At 41.2% G+C, this 24,625-nt stretch overlaps 2 protein-coding genes across 3 annotated transcripts in view; one reads left to right on the top strand and one right to left on the bottom strand.

Annotated features, from left to right (window-relative positions):
• The window catches only part of LOC144688419 (rho GTPase-activating protein 39-like), a 551,921-nt gene that overhangs the window by 222,368 nt on the left and 304,928 nt on the right, over window positions 1–24,625 (bottom strand). The gene's annotated exons all lie outside the window — the stretch shown is intronic.
• hm13 (histocompatibility (minor) 13) overlaps window positions 1,745–24,625 on the top strand; it is a 78,164-nt gene continuing 55,283 nt past the window's right edge. For both annotated transcript variants that reach the window (XM_078554914.1, XM_078554913.1), the window contains exons 1-6: window positions 1,745–2,016; window positions 8,447–8,545; window positions 8,747–8,829; window positions 17,596–17,684; window positions 19,935–20,020; window positions 22,449–22,574. In XM_078554914.1, the coding sequence (XP_078411040.1) occupies window positions 1,813–2,016; window positions 8,447–8,545; window positions 8,747–8,829; window positions 17,596–17,684; window positions 19,935–20,020; window positions 22,449–22,574 (687 nt within the window). In that variant the 5' untranslated portion in view covers window positions 1,745–1,812. The remainder of the gene's footprint in view (window positions 2,017–8,446; window positions 8,546–8,746; window positions 8,830–17,595; window positions 17,685–19,934; window positions 20,021–22,448; window positions 22,575–24,625) is intronic.

Here is a 24,625-nt window from a genome sequence, read left to right as displayed (position 1 = left end):
AAGGCCGTCAAGTGCACGTCACCTGCGTGCTGTTGTGAAACACGTTGGTGTGTTTTCCCGCCGACGTGGATGGTCGATATGGTGGGGGTTCAAGAGCCTGACGGGATGGCCTTTTAATTGTATGCTGATGTATTACAATTAGCTCCTCACCGACCGATGGCGGGAAACGCGGCCTGCTGTTGGCAGGCTGAGCAGACGACTGCGTCCTGCCTTCACACCATATTTTCCGCGCACGCCAACGATCACACCTGCCACCAGCGGGCTTGGAAAATTCCACCCAACGTCTCCCTGCTGGCCTCCTGTTCTCCCACTCTCTCCCGCTGACCTCTGACCCTCCCCCACTCTCCCTCGCTGGCCTCTGGCTCTCCCACTGGATTCTGGCTCTCCCCTGCTGGCCTCCTCCATGGAATCCCTAATTGGCCAATAGGAGCCTTCTGACCGAATGACCAATCAGGGCACTAAAAGGCAAACCAACCAGGGCAGTGAAAAGCTGTCCCATTGAGAACTGGTTCATTTTGGGGGGGAAAATGGACCCCCCCCCCCCACCCCCCCCACCCCCGCCAGAATGCTGGGAAGAAGGATTTCTGCACACGTGAGAGCATCCCAGTGCAGCTGCTTAATGGTTGGCAAGTAGGTGGTATTTGGATTCTCTGCGTACAGCTGAAAGGTTTTTTTGGGTTTGCTGACAGTAAATGGGGCACGAGGTCAAGGGGAGGGGAGAGGAAGTGAGGAGAAGAGATGCCGATGCTGTGCAAAAAGGTGAAGTGCTGGCAAAAATCTCTGATATGATTCAATTGAGCTATTTTGAACAAATTGTCAGGACGCCAGAACGTTTAATGAAAAACTGGGATGTCTGGTCACCATATGTTTCATCAGTAGCGCTTATAATCTTTTGTTACAGTAAACATCTTAAAACATGAAATCTTAACACATCATCCTTCTTTCAGCTATTAATTGGAAGTTCGAATTTATTTTTAAAAGTTTACCAAAAACATAACACTTTGGATTGCAGATTTGCAACGTGCAATTATTTGTACTTTTGTATGTTAGAGCATGATGGTGTTGGCAGATTTAGAGGAGACTTGAGTCCAGGGTGACTAAGCTTGGGGGGAAAATAATTAAGTGACACTTTGGCGTGGGGGACTGTACGAGGGGGCAGGGATTGATGACGAATCTGTAAGAACGTGGGGGGTCTGCTGGCAAGGCTGTAGGGGGCAAACTGGGGGAGGGGGTAGCTGGCAAGCCTGTCAGATTGGGCAGCCAGGAGCAGCGTATGCGTGCAGATGTGCACTGCGCATGTGCAACATCTAATAGGTCTGAAATATGGGGAAAAACTGCACCCTGGCAACATACAACCCAGGACAGACAACTGTAAAACCCAGGGTGGCTGGTCACCCTTCCTAAACAGAGTATAAATGTTGGCATGGACTGGTTGGGCCAAATCGCCTGTTTCTGTGCCATATATCCCATGTACATTAAAAAATGAACTAAACATTCCACTTTTCTTTGCATTGAGACTCCAGAATTTTCCTGAATAGCTTTTTTTTTTGAACCTCTACCATCACTATCCATAACGCCAGACTACAACATGCATCTACAGGTACACATTTCCCCAGCAACTAGGACTCCCTGACTGATTGATAACTCACCACCGTATTTATGTATTTCTTGGAGGCCCAGGCGGTTGCTAAGGCTAGTTGGGCGGTTGCTATGGTGATGACGCCATCTCCGGTCCGCTCAGCGACGTCACGTCCGCCGCCGGCTGTTTAGGAAACGTGGCCTTTTTTCAGGCTCTTGTCAGGACAAGGGAACATGGCGGAGGTAGAGAGCCCGCTGATACCCGACAGCACCATCAATGCCACGCTGAACGACACCGAGGCGGCGGCGGCGGCCGCCGGCACCAAGTTCGTGGCGACTCCCGAAGGGTCGGCCGTGGCCTACGGAAGCCTGGTGGTGATGGCGCTCCTGCCCATCTTCTTCGGGGCCCTGCGCTCTGTCAGTTGTGCCAAGTCTAAGGTAACTGTACTGGGATGGCTGAGGCTGAGGCTGGGGGTCTAAAACAACCGGCTGTGCTTTCACACTATAGGGATCGTGGTACTTATCTACATATATTCCATATGTAGGAAGGTGGCAGGATAGGTTAACAAGACAGTTGAAAGAGGGAACACATATTTGCAAAGGTTCCTTGAGAAATAATTAATCGTGAAATAAATAGCAGATGATAAAAGTTTCCTCAGCTGAGCATCACTTACCTATCTCTATATATCTCAGTCTCTCTATGTAGACTATATATATATATGTACCTACATATTTGTATTCTTTTATACATCTAGGGAGATGGCAGAACAGTTTAGCAAGAGTTGAAAGAGCTTGCATTTCTATAGAATCTTTTACAACTGCAGGATGGCTCAATGCACTTTACAACCAATGAACTTTTAGAGTGTAATGTGGTGTATCTGTTTGTCTCTTTTTACATATATATATATCCATATAAATTTATATATGACACATATACTTCTCCATATGTTTATTTATATATCTGTTTGAAGGCATTAAAGAGGATACAGAAAAGAGTCACAAGAATGGTTTCTTGGGTGAGGAACTTTAGTTATGTGGATAGATGGGAGAAGCTGGGTGTTCTTGGAGAAGAGGTTACAAGGAGATGTGACAGACATGTTCAACAGCATGAGGGGTTGGAACAGTAGATAGGGAAAAATTGATCCTGTTGGCTGAAGGGTCAAGAAAACCGGGGGACACCGATTTAAGGTGATTGGTAAAAGAGACAATGTTGACATGAGGAAAAAAGTTTTTTTACTAAGTGAGTGGTTAGCCTCTGGAGGGTGTGGTGGAAGCAGATTCAACCGAAGCCTTCAAAAGAGAACTGGGTAATTACCTGAAGGGAGAATATTTGCAGGGCTACGGGGACAAGGCATTTGACTGTGACTAAGTGAGTTGCTCTTGCAGAGAGCTGGCACAGTGATGAGCCAAATAGCCTCATTCTGGGCTGTAACCATTCTATGATTCTTTGTATACTCCTGAAGTCCTGGCCACAGAATGTCCAAAAGCATTTTACTGCCAACTAAGTGCTTCTGAAGTGTATCCACTGTTGTAATGTAGGTGACAATGGAACATATGGGTTGCTGGATGCTATATATAGAGGCTTAAGCGTACAAAAGCAGGGAGGTTATGTTGAACGTTTACAAATCACTTGTGTGCCCCCAGCAGGAATATTGTCCAATTCTGGGCACTGCACTTTAGAAAACGTAAAGGCTTTGGAGAGGATACAGAAAAAATTTGCTAGAATGGTTCCAGGGATGATGGATTGCAGTTGGATAAAAGCAAAATACTGTGAATACTGGTAATCTGAAAGTGAGCAGGCCTAACAGCATCTGTGGAGAGGACAAACAGAGTTAACATTTCGAGTCCTTATGCCCTTCAGAGCTTACATTGCACTTGACTGGATTGCAGTTGTCTGGATAAACTAGAGAAACTGGGGTGGTTGTTCTTGGTGCAGGGAGATTTGATAGTGGTGTTTAAAATGGTGAGAGATTAAACAAAGGGAAACTTTCCAATGTCTGAAGGATCAATAGCCAGAGGGCATAGTTATGAGGTGGTTGCTGAAAGAACTGGAGCTAATATGAGGAAAAACTTTGACGCAATGAGTGTTTGCTTTCAGAATGCACTGTCTTTAGGGTGGTAGAAACAGATTGCATAATGGCTTTAAAAAGGGATTTGAAGGAGGAAGCATTGTAGAGATATAGGGGAAGGGTGGAGTTGCTGGACGAGTTGAACTGCTCTTCAATAGAAAAACAGAATTACCTGGAAAAACTCAGCAGGTCTGACAGCATCGGTGGAGAAGAAATCAGTTAACGTTTCGAGTCCTCATGACCCTTCGGCAGAACTGCCGAAGGGTCATGAGGACTCGAAACGTTAACTGATTTCTTCTCCACCGATGCTGCCAGACCTGCTGAGTTTTTCCAGGTAATTCTGTTTTTGTTTTGGATTTCCAGCATCCGCAGTAGCTTTTAGCTTTTTGTTTTTTGCTCTTCAATAGAGCTGGTACAGATGTGATGGTTTGAATGGCCTCTTTCGGTGCTGTATTGTTCCGATTCTATCTGTTTCATCTCTATTATCTGTTCATATGGTATATATTATTTATATTTCATTTATTACGCTACCTATCTTGGGAAATTTATGTGCTACTCATTTATAAAGAATTGTTGGTAAATCTATTTTTTTAATATTTAAAGTTGAGTATATACTTCATAAATCGAGTAAATGGCATCAGATGAGATGCTAACACGTTAAGCAGAATTATATTGGTCTCAGATTGTTGGTATATTTGAAGTCTGATTTTAAGGAACTAAATGTGAAGAAGAGTTGTAAAATGGGATCTCTATCTATGAGCTCTTATAATTGGTGCAGTGGCCATTAAGCTGTACAAGAACTTTAAGGCTGTTGTCCAAGATTCCTTGGGGTGAGAGTACATGTTGAGGATTGTTCTCATAACAAGTTGAGGAATCATTGAATCATCCAGCACTGAAGGAGGTAATTCAGCCCATCGTGTCTGTGCCAGGCTCTTTACAAAGCTCCCCAATTAGTCCCACTCCCCTGCTCTTTCTCCTTAGCTCTGCCAATTTCACCTTTTCAAATATATATCTAATTCGCTTTGGAATTTGCTATTGAGTCTGCATCCACCAGTGCCTGAGGCAGTGCATTCCAGATCATAAGTTGCTGCATATTTTTAAAAAAGAATTCACCTTCCCTCTGATTCTTTTGTCAATTATCTTTTCTGGAAAGCTTAGCTGCACTGTATAATACCTGATGTTTGACAATTTTTTAATGTCTTCTCTCGCTTCCTCCCTTCTATTACTGAGAGTTAATTGGTGTTGCGATACGGATCCATGGGTGCAAGGTCATCTCTGCTGTTCATTATGGGTCACAGTAGATTTGTCTATTATACAATCTGGAAAGATATCTGTGCAACTTGGTAGCCCTTTCAAATTAATCTGTTAAAATCTTTATGCAGTGGCAAATGAGTTGGAAGTTTAAAAAAAACGGTGACATTGAAAATTCTTTTTAACTATTAACATGGAAAAGTGGAATTGCATTGTCAACGCTTGGTTTGTGTTCAACATTAAAATTAAACTGCATATATTGTGGCAACTTTGGGGAGGCCTCTCATTGCTTCCTTTGCAATGTGTGGTATTTCTGCTTAGATTAATTTAGTTTATAAATTGTGGCAGAAAAAAGGAGCTCTTCATTGGTTGGAGCTGGTGAAGGCTTGCAAATTAGTGTTACTGCAATAGTATGCAGGACTTCCCTTTAGGCTAAGTTTTACATTTTGTTCCTAAAATGTAACTATCGCTGACTAGCCCAGCATTTGTTGCCCATCCCTAACTGCCCTCAAGAAGGTGGTGGTGGGCTGCCATGTTGAACCACTGCAGCCCATTTAGTCTAGTTATACACATCGTGTTGTTAGGAAGGAAGTTCCTAACAACAATGGAGGAATGGCAATATATTATCAAGTCAAGATGATGTGTGACTTAGCGGGGGGTGGGGTGAAATTTGCAGGTGATCTTGTTACCATCCATCTGCTGCCCATGTCCTTCTGGGTGGTAAAGATCATGGGTTTGGAAGGTGTTGCCGAAGCAGGTTTGCTGAGGTGTGGCAGTGCATCTTGTTGATGTTACACACTGTTATCACTGTGCATCGGTGGTGGAGGGTGTGAATATTTAAGATGGTGGATAGGGTACCGATCAAGCAGCCTGTTTTTTCCTGGATGATGTCGATGATCTTGAGTGTTGTTGGAGTTGTACTCATTCGTGCAGGTTGAGAGTATCTCTTCACACTCCTGACTTGTTCTTTGTAAGTAGGAAGTGAGTTACGCAGTACAGAATTCCCAACCTCTGACTTACTCTTGTAGCCACAGTATTTGTATGGCTGGCCCAGTTAAGTTTCTGGCCAATGGTACCCCCAGGATGTTGATAGTGGGGGAATTGACTTCAACGGAAGGTAGTTAGACTTTTTTTGTTGGAGATGGTCATTGCCTGGTACTTGTGTGGTGCAAATAATACCTGCCACTTATTAGCCCAAGCCTGAGTGTTGTACAGGTCTTGCTGCACATGAACACGGACTGCTTTAATATCTGAGGAGTTGCAAATGGTGCTGAACACTGTGCAATCATCAGCAAGCCTCCTCACTTCTGATCTTATAATGGATGAAAGGTCATTGATGAAGCAGTTGAAGATGGTTAGACGTAGGGCACTGTCTGAGGAATCCATGTAGTGATGTTCTGGGCCTAAGATGATTGGCCTGCAACAACCACAGCTATCCTCCTTTGTGCAGGTATGACTCCAACCAATGGAGAGTTTTCCCCCTGATTCTCATTAACTTCAGTTTTACTAAGGCTCCTTGATACCACACTTGAGCAAATATTACATTTATGTCAAAGGCAGTTACTCTTGCTATACCTTTGGAATTCAATTCTATTGCCCGTATTTGAACCAAGGCTGTAATGAAATCAGGAGTTGATTGGCCCTTTTTGGAACCCAAACTGATTGCTAGCTCATCTCTCTCAATGTTTTGGAATAGTCAATCCAGACGTGGCCAAGGACATTGTTGCTACCCCATCCAGAGCACTTCCTGTGCTACCTTCAGTGCTCCTTCTAAGTAGTGTTCAACATGGAGGAGCACTGATTCATTGGCTGAGGAAGAGTGGTAGATGGTACTGGACAAGAGGTTTTTTTGCCCATGTTTGACCTGATGCCATGAGACTTTGGGCCTGGAGTCAATTTTGTGAACTCCCAGGGCCACTACCTCCCTATTGTGTATCACTGCTGCCACCTCTGGGCCTGCCCTGCCAGAGGATAGGATGCACCCAAGGATGGCATGGAGGAGTTGGGTGTGTTGGCTGGAAGGTATAATTCTGTGAATATGGCTATATTAGACCGTTGCTTGACTAGCCCGTTCTCCTAATTTTTACATTAGTGCTCAGTAAAGAAGAATTTTGCAACTAGGTGTGCCTTTGTCACGTGCAATGTGTAGGCTGATGCCAGGTGATGAATGCAAAATACTGCGGATGATGCAAATCTGAAATAAAACCCAACAATCCTGGAAAAACTCAACGGGTCTGGCAACGTCTTCGGAGAGAGAAAGTTAACGTTTTGAGTCCGTATGACTCTTCTTCAGATGCCAGGTGATCCATCTGATTCTTCTTGGACCATTTTCCATAGCTTTTGAAGCAACTGGATAACTTGTTAGACTATTTGAGAAGACTGGAGTCACATAGGCCAGACCTGGTAAGTATGGCAGATTTCCTTCCCTCAAGGGCATTGGTTAACTATAGATTGTTCTATGAGGAGAGATTATGTAGAATGAACCTGTATTCTCTGGAGTTTAGAAGGGTGAGAGGTGATGACTTTGAAATAAAAGTGCTGAGAGACTGTTTCCTGGCTGGAGAGTCAATATAATAGTACCAGGATAAGAGGTCAGCCATTTGGGACTGGGATGAGGATAAATTTCTTCACTCAGTGTTGTTAAACTTTGGAATTCTCCATTCTGGAGGACTCTGAATGCTCAGTTGTTGAATATACTCAAGGCTGAGAGGCACAGATTTTTGAGGGCAAAGATAACTAAGTCAAGTACAGTGAATTTATTGTCTTCCTGAAAGTTGGTGTTTGCTTTTAGTTCACAGTAGTGCTGCAGCACATGCTCCTATTTTTTGCCATGCAGATGCGACATCTCATCTCCAGGAATGCCTAGTACCCCAGCTAGTGTTTAGTCTTGAACTCCTTTTGACAAGTTCTTTATTCCTGCATTTCCTCTTTTTTTATATAGCAGTTTAGGAATATGAATGGTGCGCCCCATGTAGGACAGAGTGGAAGGTAACTGGAAGAATTGTCAGATCTTTAGTGGTGCTGATAATTATATTCATTTTTAAAAAGTCAATTTTACTTTGCAGCATTTGTCTGAATAGCAGGGCAGAAAACACATTCCTCAATCGTTATCTAGTGGCGAAAGACTTGAATGTTGCTTCTAATAAGCCATTGTTTACTGCCTGTCTCTTGTTCTGGTGTGGTGTGCTAGTGCTTGCATGTGTAAAAATCTTGGAATCCCAATTACCTAGGGTGGGATGGAATGGCACCTGACAGATGTTTTTCTCTCTCCCTCTTCTCCAAGTTTTAAACACAGCAGGTTTGAGATTATTTACTGTCTGGAAGCTAAATATTTTCGTTGGATGGATGGATGGATGGATGCTGTTGTAATCTCTATTAAGATAAAATTGAAAAATAATTGATGCTGAGGAGAGAGTACTTTGCTTCAGCTTCATTGTGCCTTTAATTTATTCTTTAGATATTGTAACTATCTGACCTGAACATCTATTAAATACTTAGCCTGATCTTAAACTAACAGTATACTTTGACTGTTTTGTTTTGCATTGCAGAATTCCTCTGATATGCCAGAGACCATTACAAGTCGAGATGCAGCCAGGTTCCCCATCATCGCCAGCTGCACACTGTTTGGCCTTTATCTATTTTTCAAAGTAAGTTGGTCTTCGTTTGCTTTGCATGTTATTGCTCAATTTTCAATCTTCCCTTTTTTTTTGTCCCTCCACCTCCACGTAGTTGCTAACTCTTAAAGTATCATCAATTGAAGTGCAGCGCATTGATTTTCATCATCCTCTTCTGTAACAGCAGCCCTGTGCCACCAACAATGCACTAACTGCAGCATTTTCTGTTTTCAGATATTTTCTCAAGAGTATATCAACTTGCTGCTGTCCATGTATTTTTTCATACTGGGTATATTGGCTTTGTCTCACACTTTAAGGTATGTGGTCCTTTATATTATTGTTAGAGTCCTTTGGAGGGAAATCAAATCATTTGGTGTGTAAGAAGTGTTTATGGCTTAATGTGTGTGTCAACATTTAGTTTAACTCTACAGGACAATTACTTGTGAAGGATAAAACTGACTGGCATATCGGAGAGGAAAATGTACTAATCTTAGAGACATGGGGAGGAGGCAGGGAAGAGCTGGGTGAAGAGCACCATGGGCTATCTTTAATTTGTTGTTGTTGTGAGAGAGTTGACTTTTTAAAATTATCTGATAGTGTCGTACCAAGCAGTGCATTTTTTTTAAACAACACAAATAGAAAATGCTGGAAAAACTCAGCAGGCCTGACAGCATCTGTGGAAAGAGAAACAGTGTTAACGTTTCGAGTCTATATGACCAATATAGGTTCCTTCACCAAAGTGGCTTTCTTTAGCTGTGACCCGAGACAGAGAATATCAACAAGTTATTCACCTATTGGAGCAGGGTGGGGATTTGGTGGAAATCACAGCAGTCTGATCATGTCTGTGCCTGACATACGTGCACATGCACCTTTTGAGGATGAATCACTGTACAGCAAGCAAAAGGGCTGCCTTTGCTTTCCCAAAGCCCAGTTAAGCCGGTTGTAGTGCCTGAACCACCACACCGGTCCCAATCGGCTAACTCAGCACAGAATAGAGATTGTATTGGAAATTATTCCTGGTATTTGTACTTCAGTCCCACAATACTTGGTGTATTTACCCACTGAACTTTTGGGTCGTCTTTTTTTGAGTTGTTTGATTTGCAAATTTTCCAATGATGCAGTGTTGGTGCAAAAGGGAAGTTTGAGATTGGTGGGATCTTTTGGGAGTATAAGGGTTACTTATATTGCAGGATCAGCATTTGCTTCCCACAGGATCCCATTATTGAAAACTAGTTCTTGATAAGTTGGAAATCTGACTGCAAGTGATGTTGCATGTGCTTAGTAATCTTAAAACAAAACATTTAAGTTTGAGAGATGCAATCCATTGTTCATAGAAGATTAAAATTAGTTCTTGATGTATCGTATAAATATGTTGTAGTTAGTATGCTGTACCAGATAATATTATTTTTAGATAAATCCGCGATGATAGTACTTGCACAAGTTAATTGACGAATGGAATGCCATCAGTGATTGTGTGAAGCACACTATTCCACTATTCTATAATGATATTTCATTATTTTGCATTATATTTCCTATTTTGCACAAAATATTTTTTGTTGGCATGACTATAAATGGCAGAAAGATGTACATCTTAGCTAAGGTAATGGAGTGATCTATTTTTTCAGGCCCAGGAGACACCTGCAAACTGCTTGGTTATTTTTAGCAGTGTGGCATCTGAATTGCTTTGTAGGTTAAACACTTCTGAGGACTCCACTATTCTATAATGATATTTCATTATTTTGCATTATATTTCCTATTTTGCACAAAATATTTTTTGTTGGCATTACTGTATGGAGGAGAATGCACTCCATTGCAAACTTTCTTGTGCAATTTGATTGCCCCACTTCTGCTACTTCCATGATTGGTGACATGTTGCCACAAGTAATTTGTCATTGTTGAGATCTGCTCAGAAACCAGCATTTTTATTATCTAATACATTTTATTTAAAAAATCTTATTAGGTTAGCAAATAGAACTACATGCAATAAATATAGAATTCATTTGGCATTTGCTGAGCATTATTGCACTGAGACAAATCTTTAAACAGCTGAATACTTTATTGCAGACTTGACCCCGGAAGAGGCGGCTAGATGGACTCAAGATACAGATTAGCTATAATTTAATTGAATGCAGGGATAGGCTTGAGGGGCTTCTGTTTCGCTGTTCTAACACTCTCACTTACTTGCCTCTTTTTCTTCATTCCTCTACCCGTTTCAGGGAAGGAAGAAGTGAGGGACTTTTCAGTGTATTGTAAATTTAACATACTCGTTTCTGAGCTCCCTGTATTTCCTGGATGAGAGTGAGGAGCTTGCCTGCTCCTAGGCTTTAGGAAATGCTATGTCCGAAACCTGTTAGCACTTCTACAAGTACTTTGGCACTTGGGGCAATTTTTCTTTTTTATTTATTTCCAGAAGGCATTCGATAAGGTACCACATAAAAGGTACTGCAGAACAGTTCATGGTATTGAGGGTGATATGTTAACATGGATAGAGGATTGGCTAACTAACAGGAAACAGTTGGGATAAATGGGCCATTTTCAGGTCGGCAGACTGTAATTAGTAACCAGCCACAGGGATCAGTGTTGGGGCCTCAATTATTTATGATCTGTATTAATGATTTGGGTGAAGGGACTGACAGGCTTACGTCTGCCGCTCCTCTTATGATTTTATCATTTACAACTTCAAAAATTTGGTGAAGAGGATGAAATAAGAAATGTTTGATATAGGAAAAGCTAGACTGGAATAAAGTACCTATAATGTTCAGCTTCTGACTTTTTTGGCCTGGATGTCAGATTGCTACTAATGAACAGTAATTTTCCTGACCAAACTGTGCACTGTTGATGAGCAAATCTAGAGAAAAAAAGCAACGCAGGAGAGATGTGAAAAATGGCCCAAATTGATGTGCTGACCTTATGACATTTCCTGTTTGGCTTTTTCGGGTTCCAGGTTTTAGTTTTGTTAGGTTTGGTTCATAGTACATTTGCCTCTGAATCATAAAGTTGTAAGTTCAAACCTCAGGAATTGAGTGCATAATCCACAGACTGACTCTTGAATGCAGTATTAAAGGAGTGCTGAAATAGTTGTCTTCTGGAGTGCTTTAAACTCGGAACTCCTTTCAACTGTTCAGGTAGACGTAAAAGATCCCATGTCACTATTTGAAGAAGAGTGGGATTCTATTAGTGTCCTGTACAAGATATAACCTTCAGTTAACATCCTCAAAATGTATTAACTGGCCATTTATCTAATTTGCTGTTTAAGGGCATGTGGCAAGCTTGCTGTTGTATTTGCTTAACAAGTGACTATACTTCAAAAGTAATTCTTACCCATGTACCCTCAGGGCATGGAAGGCACTAAACGCAAGCCCTTTGTAAAGTACATGAATTTACACTTACATTTATGAGTGCGAAGATAAAGAGGAGATTGAGGATAGCTGGAGAAAACAGCCAAAAATGATGGACAGGAAAAGATCAACTGCTTCAGCAATCCTAACTCCACACAGGCTTGATACCTTAAGTGTTGTGAAACATCTTACACTCATGCAGCCATTAAATGGGAGATGGTGGCATAGTGGTAGTGTCACTGGACTAGTAATCCAGAAGCCCATGGATATGCAGCTGGTGGAATTTACATTCAGTTAATAAATCTGGAATTTTAAAAAAAGGCTGGTTTTGGTAACGGTTACCATGAAACCATTGTCAATTGTCGTAAAAACCCATCTGGTTTACTAATGCCCTTTAGGGAAGGAAACCTGCTGTCTTTACCCGGTCTGGCCTATGTGTGACTCCAGTCCCACAGCAATGGTAAAAAGGCAAAATTAAAGGCTCTTTACTTAAATGCATGTAGTATCCGGAACAAGATAAATGAATTAACGGCACAAATAGAGATTAATGGGTATGATCTCAGAGCCATTACAAAGACATGGTTACAAGGAGATCAAAGCTGGGAACTAAATATTCAGGGGTATGTGACTTTTCGAAAGGACAGACAGGAAGGAAACAGTGGTGAGGTAGCTTTGTTAGTATGAGATGGAATAAGTGTGATAGCAAGAAATGACCTTGATTTGGACGATATAGAATCCGCATGGGTGGAAGTAAGAAATAACAAGGGAATGAAGACACTAATTGGGAGTGGTCTATAGGCCCCCTAACAGAATAAATTAGGAGACAATGAGGGCATGTAAAAAAGGCAGTACATTAATCATGGGTGATTTAATCTTCTTGTAGATTGGGAAAATCAAATTGGCAGAGGTTGCCATGAGCAAAAATTCATAGAGTGAATTTGGGACAGTTTCCTAGAACAATATGTTGTGGATCCAGCCAGGGATCAGGCTATTTTGGATCTGGTAATGTGTAATGAGGCAGGTTTAATAAATGATCTCAGAGTAAAAGATCCCCTAGGAAACAGTGACCATAACATGGCGAAATTTAGCATTTAGTTTGAAAGTGAGAAACATGGACTGGAAACAACTGTGCTAAACTTAAATATGGGCAATTACAAAGGAATGAGGGCAGAATTGGCCGGAGTGGACTGGGAAAGGAATTTAGTAGAAAAGACGGTTGATGAACAATGGCAGACGTTTAAGAAAATAGCTCATGGCTCACAACAAAGGTATATCCCAGGGAGGAAGAAGGATTCTAGGAAGGGGATAAACCAACCATGGTTAACCAAGGAAGGTAAGGACAGTATCAAATTGAAAGAAAAAACATACAGTGTGGCAAAGATTAGTGGTAAGCCAGGAGATTGGGAAAGTTTTAAAAACCAACAAAAGATGACCAAAAAAAAATTAGAGGGAGAAAATAAACTTTGAGGGTAATCTAGCAAGTAATATAAAAATGGACAGTAAGAGCTTCTTTAAATATATAAAAAGGAAGAGAGAGGCCAAAGTGAATGTAGGCCTTTAGAGAATGAGGCTCGGGAAATAATAGCGGGGAACTAGAAAATGGCAGAGAAGTTGAATAAATAGTCTTCATGGTAGAAGTCACAAATAGCATTCCAAAAATACTAAATAATCAAGGGGCAAAAGGGGTGGAGGAAATAAATACTCTATCACTAGAGAAAAAGTACTAGGGAAACTAATGGGGCTAAAGGCCGATAAGTCCCCTAGACCTGATGGGCTGCATCCTAGGATATTAAAGAAAGTAGGTACAGATATAGTGGATGCACTGGTAGTAACCTTCCAATAGTCCTAGGATTCTGGAAAAGTCCCAGAGGATTAGAAAACTGCCAATGTAACACAATCAAAAAAAGAGGGAGAAACAGGAAACTATAGGCCAGTTAGCTTAACATCCATCATTGGGAAAATGTTAAGAGTCTGTTATAAAGAATGTAATAGCAGAGCATTTAGAAATGCATAATATAATCAAGCAGAGTCAGCATGGCTTCATGAAAGGGAAATCATGCCTGACAAATTTATTACAATTCTTTGAGGAGGTAACAAGCAGGATAGATAAAGGGAAATCAGTGGATGTAATATATTTGGATTTCCAAAAGGCGTTCAATAAGGTACCATGCATAAGGCTACTTAAAAAGATAAGAGCCCATGGTGTTGGGAGTAGTATATTAGCATGGATAGAGGATTGGCTAACTAATAGAAGACGGAACAAAAACAGAATTACCTGGAAAAACTCAGCAAGCCTGGCAGCATCGGTGGAGAAGAAATCAGTTGACTGCTCAGTTCTGCCGAAGGGTCGTGAGGACTCGAAACGTCAACTGATTTCTTCTCCACCGATGCTGCCAGACCTGCTGAGTTTTTCCAGGTAATTCTGTTTTTGTTTTGGATTTCCAGCATCCGCAGTAGCTTTTAGCTTTTTGTTTTTATAATAGAAGACGGAGTTGGAATAAGGGGGGCATTTTCAGGATGACAACCCATAACTAGCAGAGTGCCACAGGGATTAGTGCTGGGACCACAATTATTGACGATATATATTAATAACTTGGATAAGGGAAGTGAATGTACTATCGCCAAGTTTGCAGATGGCACAAAAATAGGCGGGAAGGCAAGTTGCGTGGGTGACACAGTCTACAGAGGGATATAGATAGGTTAAGTGAGTGGGCAAAAACTTGGCAGATGGAATATAATGTGGGAAAATGTGAGGTTATGTATTTTAGTAGGAAGAATAGAGGAGCTGAGTATTATTTAAATCCAGAAAGCTGCAACACAGAGGGATTTGGGGGTCCTCGTGCATGAATCACAAAAAGCAAGCATACAAGTTCAGCAGGTAATAGGGAAGGCAAATGGAATATTGGCCTTTATTTCAAAGGGAATGGAGTATAACAACAGGGAAGCTTTGCTAAAACTATACAAGGCACTAGTTGACCACACCTAGAATACTGTGAACAGTTTTGGTCCCCTTATCTAAGGAAAGATATACTGGCATTGGAGGCAGTCCAAAGAAGGTTCACTAGGTTGATCCTGGGAATGGAGGGATTTTCCTCTGAGGAGAGGTTGAGTAGATTGGGTCTGTACTCATTGGAGTTTAGAAGAATGAGAGGCGACCTTATTGGGGGGCTTGACAGGGTAGATGCAGAGAGGTTGTTTCCCCTTGTGGGAGAGCCTAGGACCAGAGGGCATAATCTCAGAGTAAGGGATTGCCCATTTAAGACAGAGACGAGGAGGAATTTCTTCTCTGAGGGTAGTGAATCTGTGGAACTTTTTACGGCAGAGGGCTGTAGAGGCTGGATTGTTAAGTATATTTAAGGCTGATATAGATAGATTTTTAATCAGCAAGGGAATCAAGGTTTGAGGAAAAGGCAGGAAAGTGAATTTGAGGATTATCAGATCAACCATGATCTCATTGAATGGCGGAGCAGACTCGATGGGCCGAATGGTCTACTTCTGCTCCTGTGTCTTATGGACTCTAAAATGCCTTCTGAAAAGGCCAACAAGTCACTCAGTTGAAAGGCAGTTAGGGATGGGCACAAATCCTGGCCTTTCCAGCGATGCCCACATCCCATGAAAGAATAAAGAAAATGTAATGAGGGAGGAAAAATGCCCAAAGCCAGTTTAGGCAACAAATTCTGGAATATTTGTTTCTGACTATCCTCGCTGAGTGAACCGTAACACACCATCACCACCATATTCCAGTTAGCAGTAGCAAGCTTGGTTGATCATTAAACTCAAATTAAAACTCTGGGCACAGATAATAGCAGCACACCATAAATGTGAAATACTAAGTTATATAAATCATAGTCAATGCAGTTTCTTGGACTAGTCTTGATTGCTTGTGAGGATGGCAAGGGGTGTTAGCAAGCTGCCTACCCCTACTATATTCCCTCTCTGATAAGAGCCTGAAAAGGCCATGTTTCTTTAACAGATGGTGGTGGATGTGAGGTTAATCAGTGGACCAGAGGTGGCATCATCACCAGACCAACAGGCCAAATATCCTGAGCAACCGCCTAGGCCTCATTTTTTTTATATAGAAAAGAAATATATAAGTATAATGGTCACTTACTCAGGGGTTCAGAGTCGATATGACAACATGCACTTTTACATGCATGTTCTAGCCTGGAACAATGGATGATGATAGAAGCTCTAACGTTCTTTCCATCATATGGCTGACCAGCAATCTCTCCCACTCTTACCACCTGCCATTGTTATGTGTTGGAGGATTTGCAGGTTAATAATCAACCTGTTTGGCAGTGTTACGAATGCACCTGCATTAGCCATCAAGTCCTGGGATGGGACATAAACCTGGAGCTTCTGGTTCAGTGGCCGGGATTCTACCCCCTGTGCCACCAGACCTCCTCCTAGGACTACAGAGGGGTCCAAATTAGAGTTTGTTTTAAATCCTTTTTTTTTTTGCATTTCTACCTTTCGCTTGGAGTCCTTGACACCACCAAGCTTTCTTGATTATGAAGCAGTAGCATGCCTATTCTTTGCGATCTATTGATGGCACTGTATCTGGATAGTGGAAGATGTGTGGAAGCAGCCCAGCCCAGGATTAGGACATTTTATCCCCCCTTTCTCCTTGCTTATTATCCTATAATTTTACCTCCACTGTGAGCTCCCTGTCTGCAGTTTCATGGGAGCTAGATGTCTTTCAGCATTTTACCAAGGTAGCCATTCTTCATGTGTGAATGATGGGTAATTTGATCCCAAATACCATGATAGCCAAGCTTGTTTCCTGTCTTTACCCAGTGACTACACAGGGGAGAGTGATGAACTCTTGCCATCCCACCCTGCCCTCCCAGGAGAGGAGAGAATTTGATCACACTTAAGGAAATCTGATAACTGAACAAATCTGAGAGGAGGATGACCGGGGTCCCCCTGGTCTGGACCATTTAGTTCCCTACTGGTGCTGCAGTAATGAACTGAATCATTGAGGGAGATTGTGATGTTTGGATTCAGTTTTTAAAAAAACATTTTTTAAGATCATGTTTACTTTCTTTCCTTGCCAATTTCTTTCTTCTCCACCTCCACCCCACCCCACCAAACAAATACATGAGCTATTTATTGCTGGTGGCAGCTGAACTCCATACATTTCTAATTAAAGGATAAACTTGTTTGCCCTTTCAGCTGGAGTCACTGGATCACAGTCAGGAGCTTGAACTTCGGTCACTGTCTCCTGTTCCTAACCTGGTTTGCTGAGGCCAAGTGTAGTGGCAGTGTTGCCCCAGGAAGGAAACCAACCCCTGCCCCATAGACTGTGAATTGAACATTGTAATTTCCTGGACTGTATGGCTGAGTTACCAATGGGATAAAGTCACCTGCGGTATCGAGAATAGTTACTATTTACATTTTTGTAACATGTCTATTGTGACATGTTGGAGCATGGACAGGTAATGCTGAACCTGTATTCCCCAGCTGTATTGTGCAGATGTATTGTACTGAGAGGTGGCTGGTTCCTCAGCCATTCTAGTGCTCCTCCTAATAGCTGTCTGTGGCCAGCATTGATGATGATTTTGGAAATTTGCTGACTAGCCAGAGCTGGACATGAGACTGTGGCAACTGGAAAGGAATTAGTGATATTACAGATGTTGGTTTTTGAAGATATGATGATGAGCCCTTTCTGTTGTTAAACAGATAAATAGAACTCTTAATTAAATATTGGGATATATTGGATTAATTATACTTATCTTGTTTCAGTCCAGCTATGAATAAAGTTATTCCTGCCAATCTACCAAACAAACAGTATCAGCTGCTATTTACTCAGGGAACAGGGGAAACAAAGGAAGGTAAGTAGAATGTTGTTTAACTTTTTATAACAGTGACGTTTTAACAAAATAAATTCCTTTTAAATGAGAGGTTAAGTGCAGACAAGACTCTGACGTAGGATTAATGAGTACTGCTGTGTTCCACTGGAATGGAACCCCTCTGCCTTGGCTGATCATATTGACTTGTGCAGGATGGAGATGTCAATTACCTTTTTGAATTCTGGAGTTTTTGCTGAGGTTGTTGTGATTGTATTTTCCCTTCCTTTAGATTATGGACCATTGTTACACCAAGCTATGTGGAGAGTACTTTGCACTTAAAGTACTGCATCTGTCTTCTGCTTTTGAGATACTGTTTTGGTTTGGTGAACTTGTATTAATTTGCTCTAAAGCATTTAGTTTAGACAAATAATTGGAATGTAGTTTGGTGCCAGGTTTGTCTTGGGTGTTATCTGACTGAGGCCCAAATGTTGTGTCGGTTTTTGCTTTGCTCTTTTTACTTATATAATAGATTGACAATGGAAAAGAGAGAGCATGGATGAGAGTCAAAGGACTGGCTTCTGCATTTAAATTGCTTCCTTATCTTTTACCCCTCTTTATCTAAGAGTGCTGAGGTATCAAAGGATTGTATACCCAAGTCACCACTCATCAAGGTAGCTTGGATCATCAGTGGTGGCAGGTTAGTCAACCAGAGAGACATTTAACTGAAACCATTCCTATTCCCCACACCTGAACATTTTTTTGGGATGAGAGTGAGATTGTGACACTGGTAAAGCTGCATTAATCTATCCCTAGACACCTGAGAAAGTAGTTTCTCCTTGAGTCACTGTATTTCTTGTGACAATGGTATTTCCATAATGGTGCGAGGTTAGGGGTTCCAGATTATTGACTCACTGATGGAGGAACATTGATATATATCTAAGTCAGGCTAGCGTTGATGTGGATGGGTAAGTGTTTCCACAATATTGTTACCCTTGCCTTTCTCTGTGGTAGAGGCCATGGGAGAGGAAGGTACTATCAAAGTAATCTTGGTGAGTCACTGCAGTACAGGTTAAACATATTGCAACAATAATGTGCTGATGGCTATTGAATCAAGAAAAAAATATCAAGTAAACTGCGCTGTCCTGGATGCTGGCTGATGGATATGATTGTGAGTGTGACCAGTCAGGCTAAGTGCTTTATGGGGAAAGCTCTCCCAATTTGGGCTACCAATGAGTTGGTAAGGAAAATTCTGCAGAGCTGAGCAGATTGAAACTGCTGTAGTGTTCTCCTGAAATTATGCCTTTGGTTGTTCAGGTGGCTGAATCTGATTTTCTTCTTGAACTTTGAGGGATATTAAGAGTGAACCACATAGTGTAGGAATAAAATCTCATATAGGCCAGAAAAACTTTTCTTCCTAAACAACATTAGTTGGATTTTTATGACAACCCGAAAACTTCCATGTTTGGTTTTTTGCTGTTAATTGCTATAACTACTGAAATTAATTTTGTAAATTGCCATGATGGGATTTGAACTTGATACCCCCGAGTACCAGAACTAGTAGGCTACTGTGTTCGTAAGAGTTATGGGGATAGCAGTCACATGCAAGAATGGCTGACCTTTTTCCCCTGCCATCCAACCCATGGACACTGGGATCCTATTGTGGAAATCATCTAATCAAGTGCAGCTAAGGAATCAAACCTGGGAAGCTTGTGTTAAATTCCATCAAATTGCTTATTTAAGATCTGTAATGGTCTTTCAGTAGTGAGGTAAAATATAGCAATTCTGTCTTTCGGATAATCTTATAATATTTCATATCCAAACTCCAAACATCTATCTGAGTGATGTAAACAAATCTGGGATGACAGAAATGCTGCATTTTAATTGTGCAACTGGCTGCCATTAGATACAACAGTTGCCTGATTGAGCTCAACAAGATGTTTATTTTAATAATGGTTTTGAGAGAATGAGTCACCAGTTGCATTTGAACAAATATTTAAAAGTTGCAGATGCTGAGTAAAAGTCAGAATAAGCCTTAAGAATTAAAGAATGTAGCTGAAGATGATGCATTGAATGTAAGAACCTTGGGCTGATGTACTACTGAAATTGCACTTTTAAATGGCAAACTACATTCAATAATTGTTTAGAGGATGGATTTGGAGGCTTTCTGATCCCTTGCTACAATATTATGCCTTTTAATGTTTTGTATGTAGACCTAGACCACTTCCTGAACAGCAATTAAAGAAAATGTGAATACGTTTTATTTAAACAGCATGTATTTTTTTATTTTCCTAGAAATCGTTAACTATGAGTTTGACACAAAAGACCTTGTGTGCCTGGCTTTTAGCAGTGTGGTCGGAGTCTGGTATTTGCTAAAAAAGGTAAGGATAGCTCAGAACTTTGTGTACAAATAACCAGGTGCTGCTGCATGTATTTCTCAAGTTAACCCTTATTCTCAGAAGGTTTACTCGACTCATTCCTGAAATGAGGGGCTTATCTTATGAAGAAAGGCTCAACAGGCTGGGCCTTTATCCATTGGAGTTTAGAAGAATGAGATGTGATCTTATTGAGACATAAGATCCTGAGGGGCCTTGATAGGGTGGATACTGGGATATTTCCACTTGTGGGAGAGACTAGAACTAGGGGACACGGTTTAAGAATAAGAGGTCTCCCTTTTAAGATGGAGATGAAAATTTTATTCTGAGTGTTGTTAGTATGTGAAATTCTCTTCCCCAGAAAGCAGTGGAGGCATGGTCATTGAATTTATTCGATAGCTTTTTGATTAACCAGGGAGTCAAGGGTTATGAGGGGGCAGATGGGAAAATGGAGTTGAGACCACAACCAGTTCAGCCATGATCTTACTGAATGGAAGAGTCGGCTCGAAGGACTGAATGCCCTACCACTGCTGCTATGTTCCTATGCTCCACTGCACTGTCCTGATGTGTCAAGTGAGTACGTGCACAGTTTGTTGTAATACAGAGCATGAGATTGCTAGATCCATCACTATTCTCTGCTCAATATCTTGATCTCAATGAGGGTTGCGTTGAGGGTGTAATTGATCTTGACTTCCCGGGACTAGAGGCGACAGAAAGTATCGGTCAGGTTATTTGCTTGTGCTCATGATCACTATCAGTCAGTAATTAGCTCATCTTCGTTAATCTACCCAAAAAAATTATGAGACATTAACTCCCGCCCCCGCCCACTCCATTTTAAGTCTTGTTTTCTGACTGGCCACTTACACCTATAACTATCTCAGTCACTATTATTAATCCATGAGCAGTGTGTTTTGCCCCCCCCTTTCCCAGTTGAATAGCCACCAACATTCACTATCAAACCGCAGCTTGAAAATCGGTTGCTTGGGCAACGTACCAGGGGAATACCCATGAAACTGTATTGTACATGTTTCTGCACCTTCTGGAAAGGAAGGACAATGCTGGGAGAAGATGTCTGTACGTAGTTCCTACAAGGTAATAGTGGAGTGAGTAAAAGTAGGCTGTTAACATGCATCAAATTAGGTTTTTGGGTCATTTGGCAGTATTCAATGCAAATCTCCAAGCTGTTATTGCTAATTGCTACCTTTATTATTGTGACTGCCTGTGGGATTAGCATGTACAAAATTGGTATTGCGCCAAATCAGATGAAAGTATTGTAACCAGGATGTGAACATTTAAAGGTACATGATGACTTAACTATAGGTCCTTAATTTTCTAGCCATTGAATGTATGCATTATTCAAAATGAGATTTTGTGTACTTTTTTAGGTTGTGGTTGAACTTGAGGATTTAACAAAAAGTCATTGGCAGACATCCATAATAAACAGTCCATTTTGAAATGCTGTGTAGCAGCTGATTAATGACAATGTGCACTTCATGTTGGATTTTAACTTTTTGTTAAACTGAACTGATCAAAAAATACTCGATGAGCAGTTCAAGGTTTTAAATGGTATTACCAGAAGAAGAACTGGAGTTTCACTGTTGTTACATTTGTCAAATGGTGGGGACAGAGGAAAACAATAATTCCATGATTCACACAAGAATGGACATTTGGGTCACACCCAGATGGTACAACCCTGGGGTTAGGAAAGAAAAATGGGAATAAAATAGCAAAAAAAATCAGGGTCTGATATTAACTGTTAATTGAGAACTCCAATTGTACATTGGTTTCATGTTGAATTTGCTTGACTGCATCGTGTTTGCTTAAATGATTGTTGTGTGAAGATTAATCACATTCTGCTGTGTTTACATAGCCTCCACGGATGGCAGTGATGTATGGGCTACAGTCTAACGTTATGAACCAAAACACAACCTGGAACTTTGGTGGACAGTAGACATTGCAATGCAGTGCATGACTTGGACCTGTTTTATAACTATTTACACTTGCCATGACAGGCTAGTAGATGTGCTGTTGAATAATGTATGCAGCCACAGCTAGCTTGAACTTGCCAAAAGTGCTGGACTTTTCCACTTTCTCCAAAGCTACTATCATATGAAGTGTTCAGCATATCTACAGTATATTGATGCCATAAGGTGTAGCAAATATGCTGCTGTACTTGTTCAAGTTTCATTTGTCATTAAGGCTACTAACTATGTTTGAGTAAAACCTGACTGGTGAAGCATTACTTAATGCTCCTGACTGACAGTGCCCAGGTTGATATGAGGGTGTTAATGCAACATTACCCTTGCCTCAGTACTCCAGTTAGAAGAGAATTTAAATAAATTGCAGCAATGTAGAAGCTGAGATGTAGTGCATGTACTGGCTGTGGTCACCGCTGTCTTCTCTTTTTTAATGCTGCATTCCTGTTCCATTACAGCATTGGATTGCCAACAATCTGTTTGGATTAGCATTTGCTCTAAACGGTGTTGAGCTTCTGCACCTCAACAACGTCAGTACAGGCTGCATTCTCCTTGGGGGACTTTTTATCTACGATGTATTCTGGGTAAGTGGCTTCTCTTTTTTTTTATTGCCCATTCGTGTTTTCCTGCATCCTTCTTGGTCCCAAAAGCAAGCAGCCTGCTTCTTCGCTTCTACCAGTATCTCCTAATTGGTGTGTGAGGATAGCTTGCAGGGGAGGGGGGAAAGAGGCTTTTACTATTGGGAAGCACCTGACTGCCATTTGGTTGAATGATGGGATGTGAAAGGAAAGACCACTAAATTTATCTAAGTTATACTTTGGTGAAACCTAACAGTGTTGAGGTGCAATACTAGCATAGACCAGTTGGACTGAATGGCCTGTTTCCATTGCTGTAAATTCTGTCAACATTTCACCTGAGCTCTCATTGGCTTTAAACATTTGTATTTGCAACCTGACTATTGTAAGTAATGCTGCCAATTACTTAAGCACAATTCTTGTAGAATTATGTGCAGTTTTTGAGAGAGGATTTATCCATTCTGTGTTTGAAAAACCAACATCCTGGGATCTACATTAGGATGATATTTAAATGTTGGAAGTCCAAAAAGTGGTCTTTTTCCAGACTGCACTTTAAGTACCTTTTGGCTAGGAGTTACTAGATGATAAAAGACCAAGGTCATTCTAGGTTGCTTTCTGCCTCCCTGGTAGCTGCATGATACTACAGTGATGTTGACAAATCATGGCAATTAATTTCTATCAATTAGTCTATAATAGACCTAGATATGAGGTGAGAAAAACTCCAGTGGTGGGATGATTTGGAGAGCCTTTAAACTCCAGCTGATGACAGCACCACTAATGTGCGAGCTTAACATTTCTATTCCCCGTATTAACCCTACATGGCTTCCCTGTGGTGGTTAATTATTACAAGCAGCCAAAATTCACCAGCTTTTTTAGTTGGTTAATTCAATTGACAGGAAGTTGTGTGTAATATAGGTGCTCTCCAGTTTTATGATTTATTTTTGTGGAAAATTGGTGCAAAAGAAAAATCATAAGAAATAAAAGCAGGAGTAGGCCATTTGGCCCCTTGAGTCTGCACCACCATTCAGAAAGATCATGGTTGATCTGATTGTAGCCATAACTCCACTTTCCTACCTGCCCCCATAACCCTTGACTCCCTTGGAGATCAGAAGTCTGTCTGACCCAGCTTCCACTGCTCTGAGGTAGAGAATTCCAAAGACAAATGACCCTCAGAGAAGAAATTCATCCTCGTCTCCGTCTTAAATGGGAGACCCTTGTATTGAAGCTGTAACCCACGAGTTCTAGATTCTTCCACACGGAGAAACATCCTCTCAGCATCAACCCTGTCAAACCCACTCAGAATCTTATATATTTCAAAAAGTTCTCCCCTCATTCTTCTAAACTCCAGTGGGAATAGGCCCGACTTGCTTGACTTTTCCTTAAGACAAACTCTTCATCTCAGGATCAAGCTGGTGAACCCTATTTACCCTATCTGTGCTGCTTCCAGTACAAGTATATCCCTCAAGTAAAGAGACCAAAACTGTACGCAGTATTCTAGCTGTGGTCTCATCAATTCCTTGTATAGTTGTAGCAAGACTTCACTATTTTTATGCTCTATCTCCCTTGAAATAAAGGATAATATTTTACTTGTCTTCTCAATTACTTGCTGTACTTGCATACTAACTTTTTGTGATTCATGTTTGAGGACGTCCAGATCCCTCTGTACCTCAGCATTCACACTCCATTTAAATAATCTTCTGCCTTTTTTGAAAAAAAAATTTAAACATTAGAAAAATGCATTTATTCAAACCAGTGAGATGGAGATTAAATTTTTCATTTTCCCTACAGATTGTAACCAAAACACACTCTGTTGGCTGGTCTGGATATTTTAAACACCTCCCACCCACTGTCAGGAAGTCTCTTGACCCACTTGCTCAGCACGGTTTTCTGGCCTGTTTCCCTTTTGGCCTTGAACATGGAGATTTTTTTTTAAAAAAAGTGAATGAGACCAAGGCATTCAGCATGGTTCAGTAAAGGTTGCAAAGTTGGCCGGGTTTTTAAATGGATGTTGCAAGGCCATACTTTATCCAGGCTCTATGTCCATTCAGGAAGCTGTTTGG

Source organism: Cetorhinus maximus, chromosome 13 (assembly GCF_964194155.1).
Source record: "Cetorhinus maximus chromosome 13, sCetMax3.hap1.1, whole genome shotgun sequence".
Taxonomy (NCBI): Eukaryota; Metazoa; Chordata; class Chondrichthyes; order Lamniformes; family Cetorhinidae; genus Cetorhinus; species Cetorhinus maximus.
This window is presented reverse-complemented; position numbering and strand designations above follow the sequence as displayed.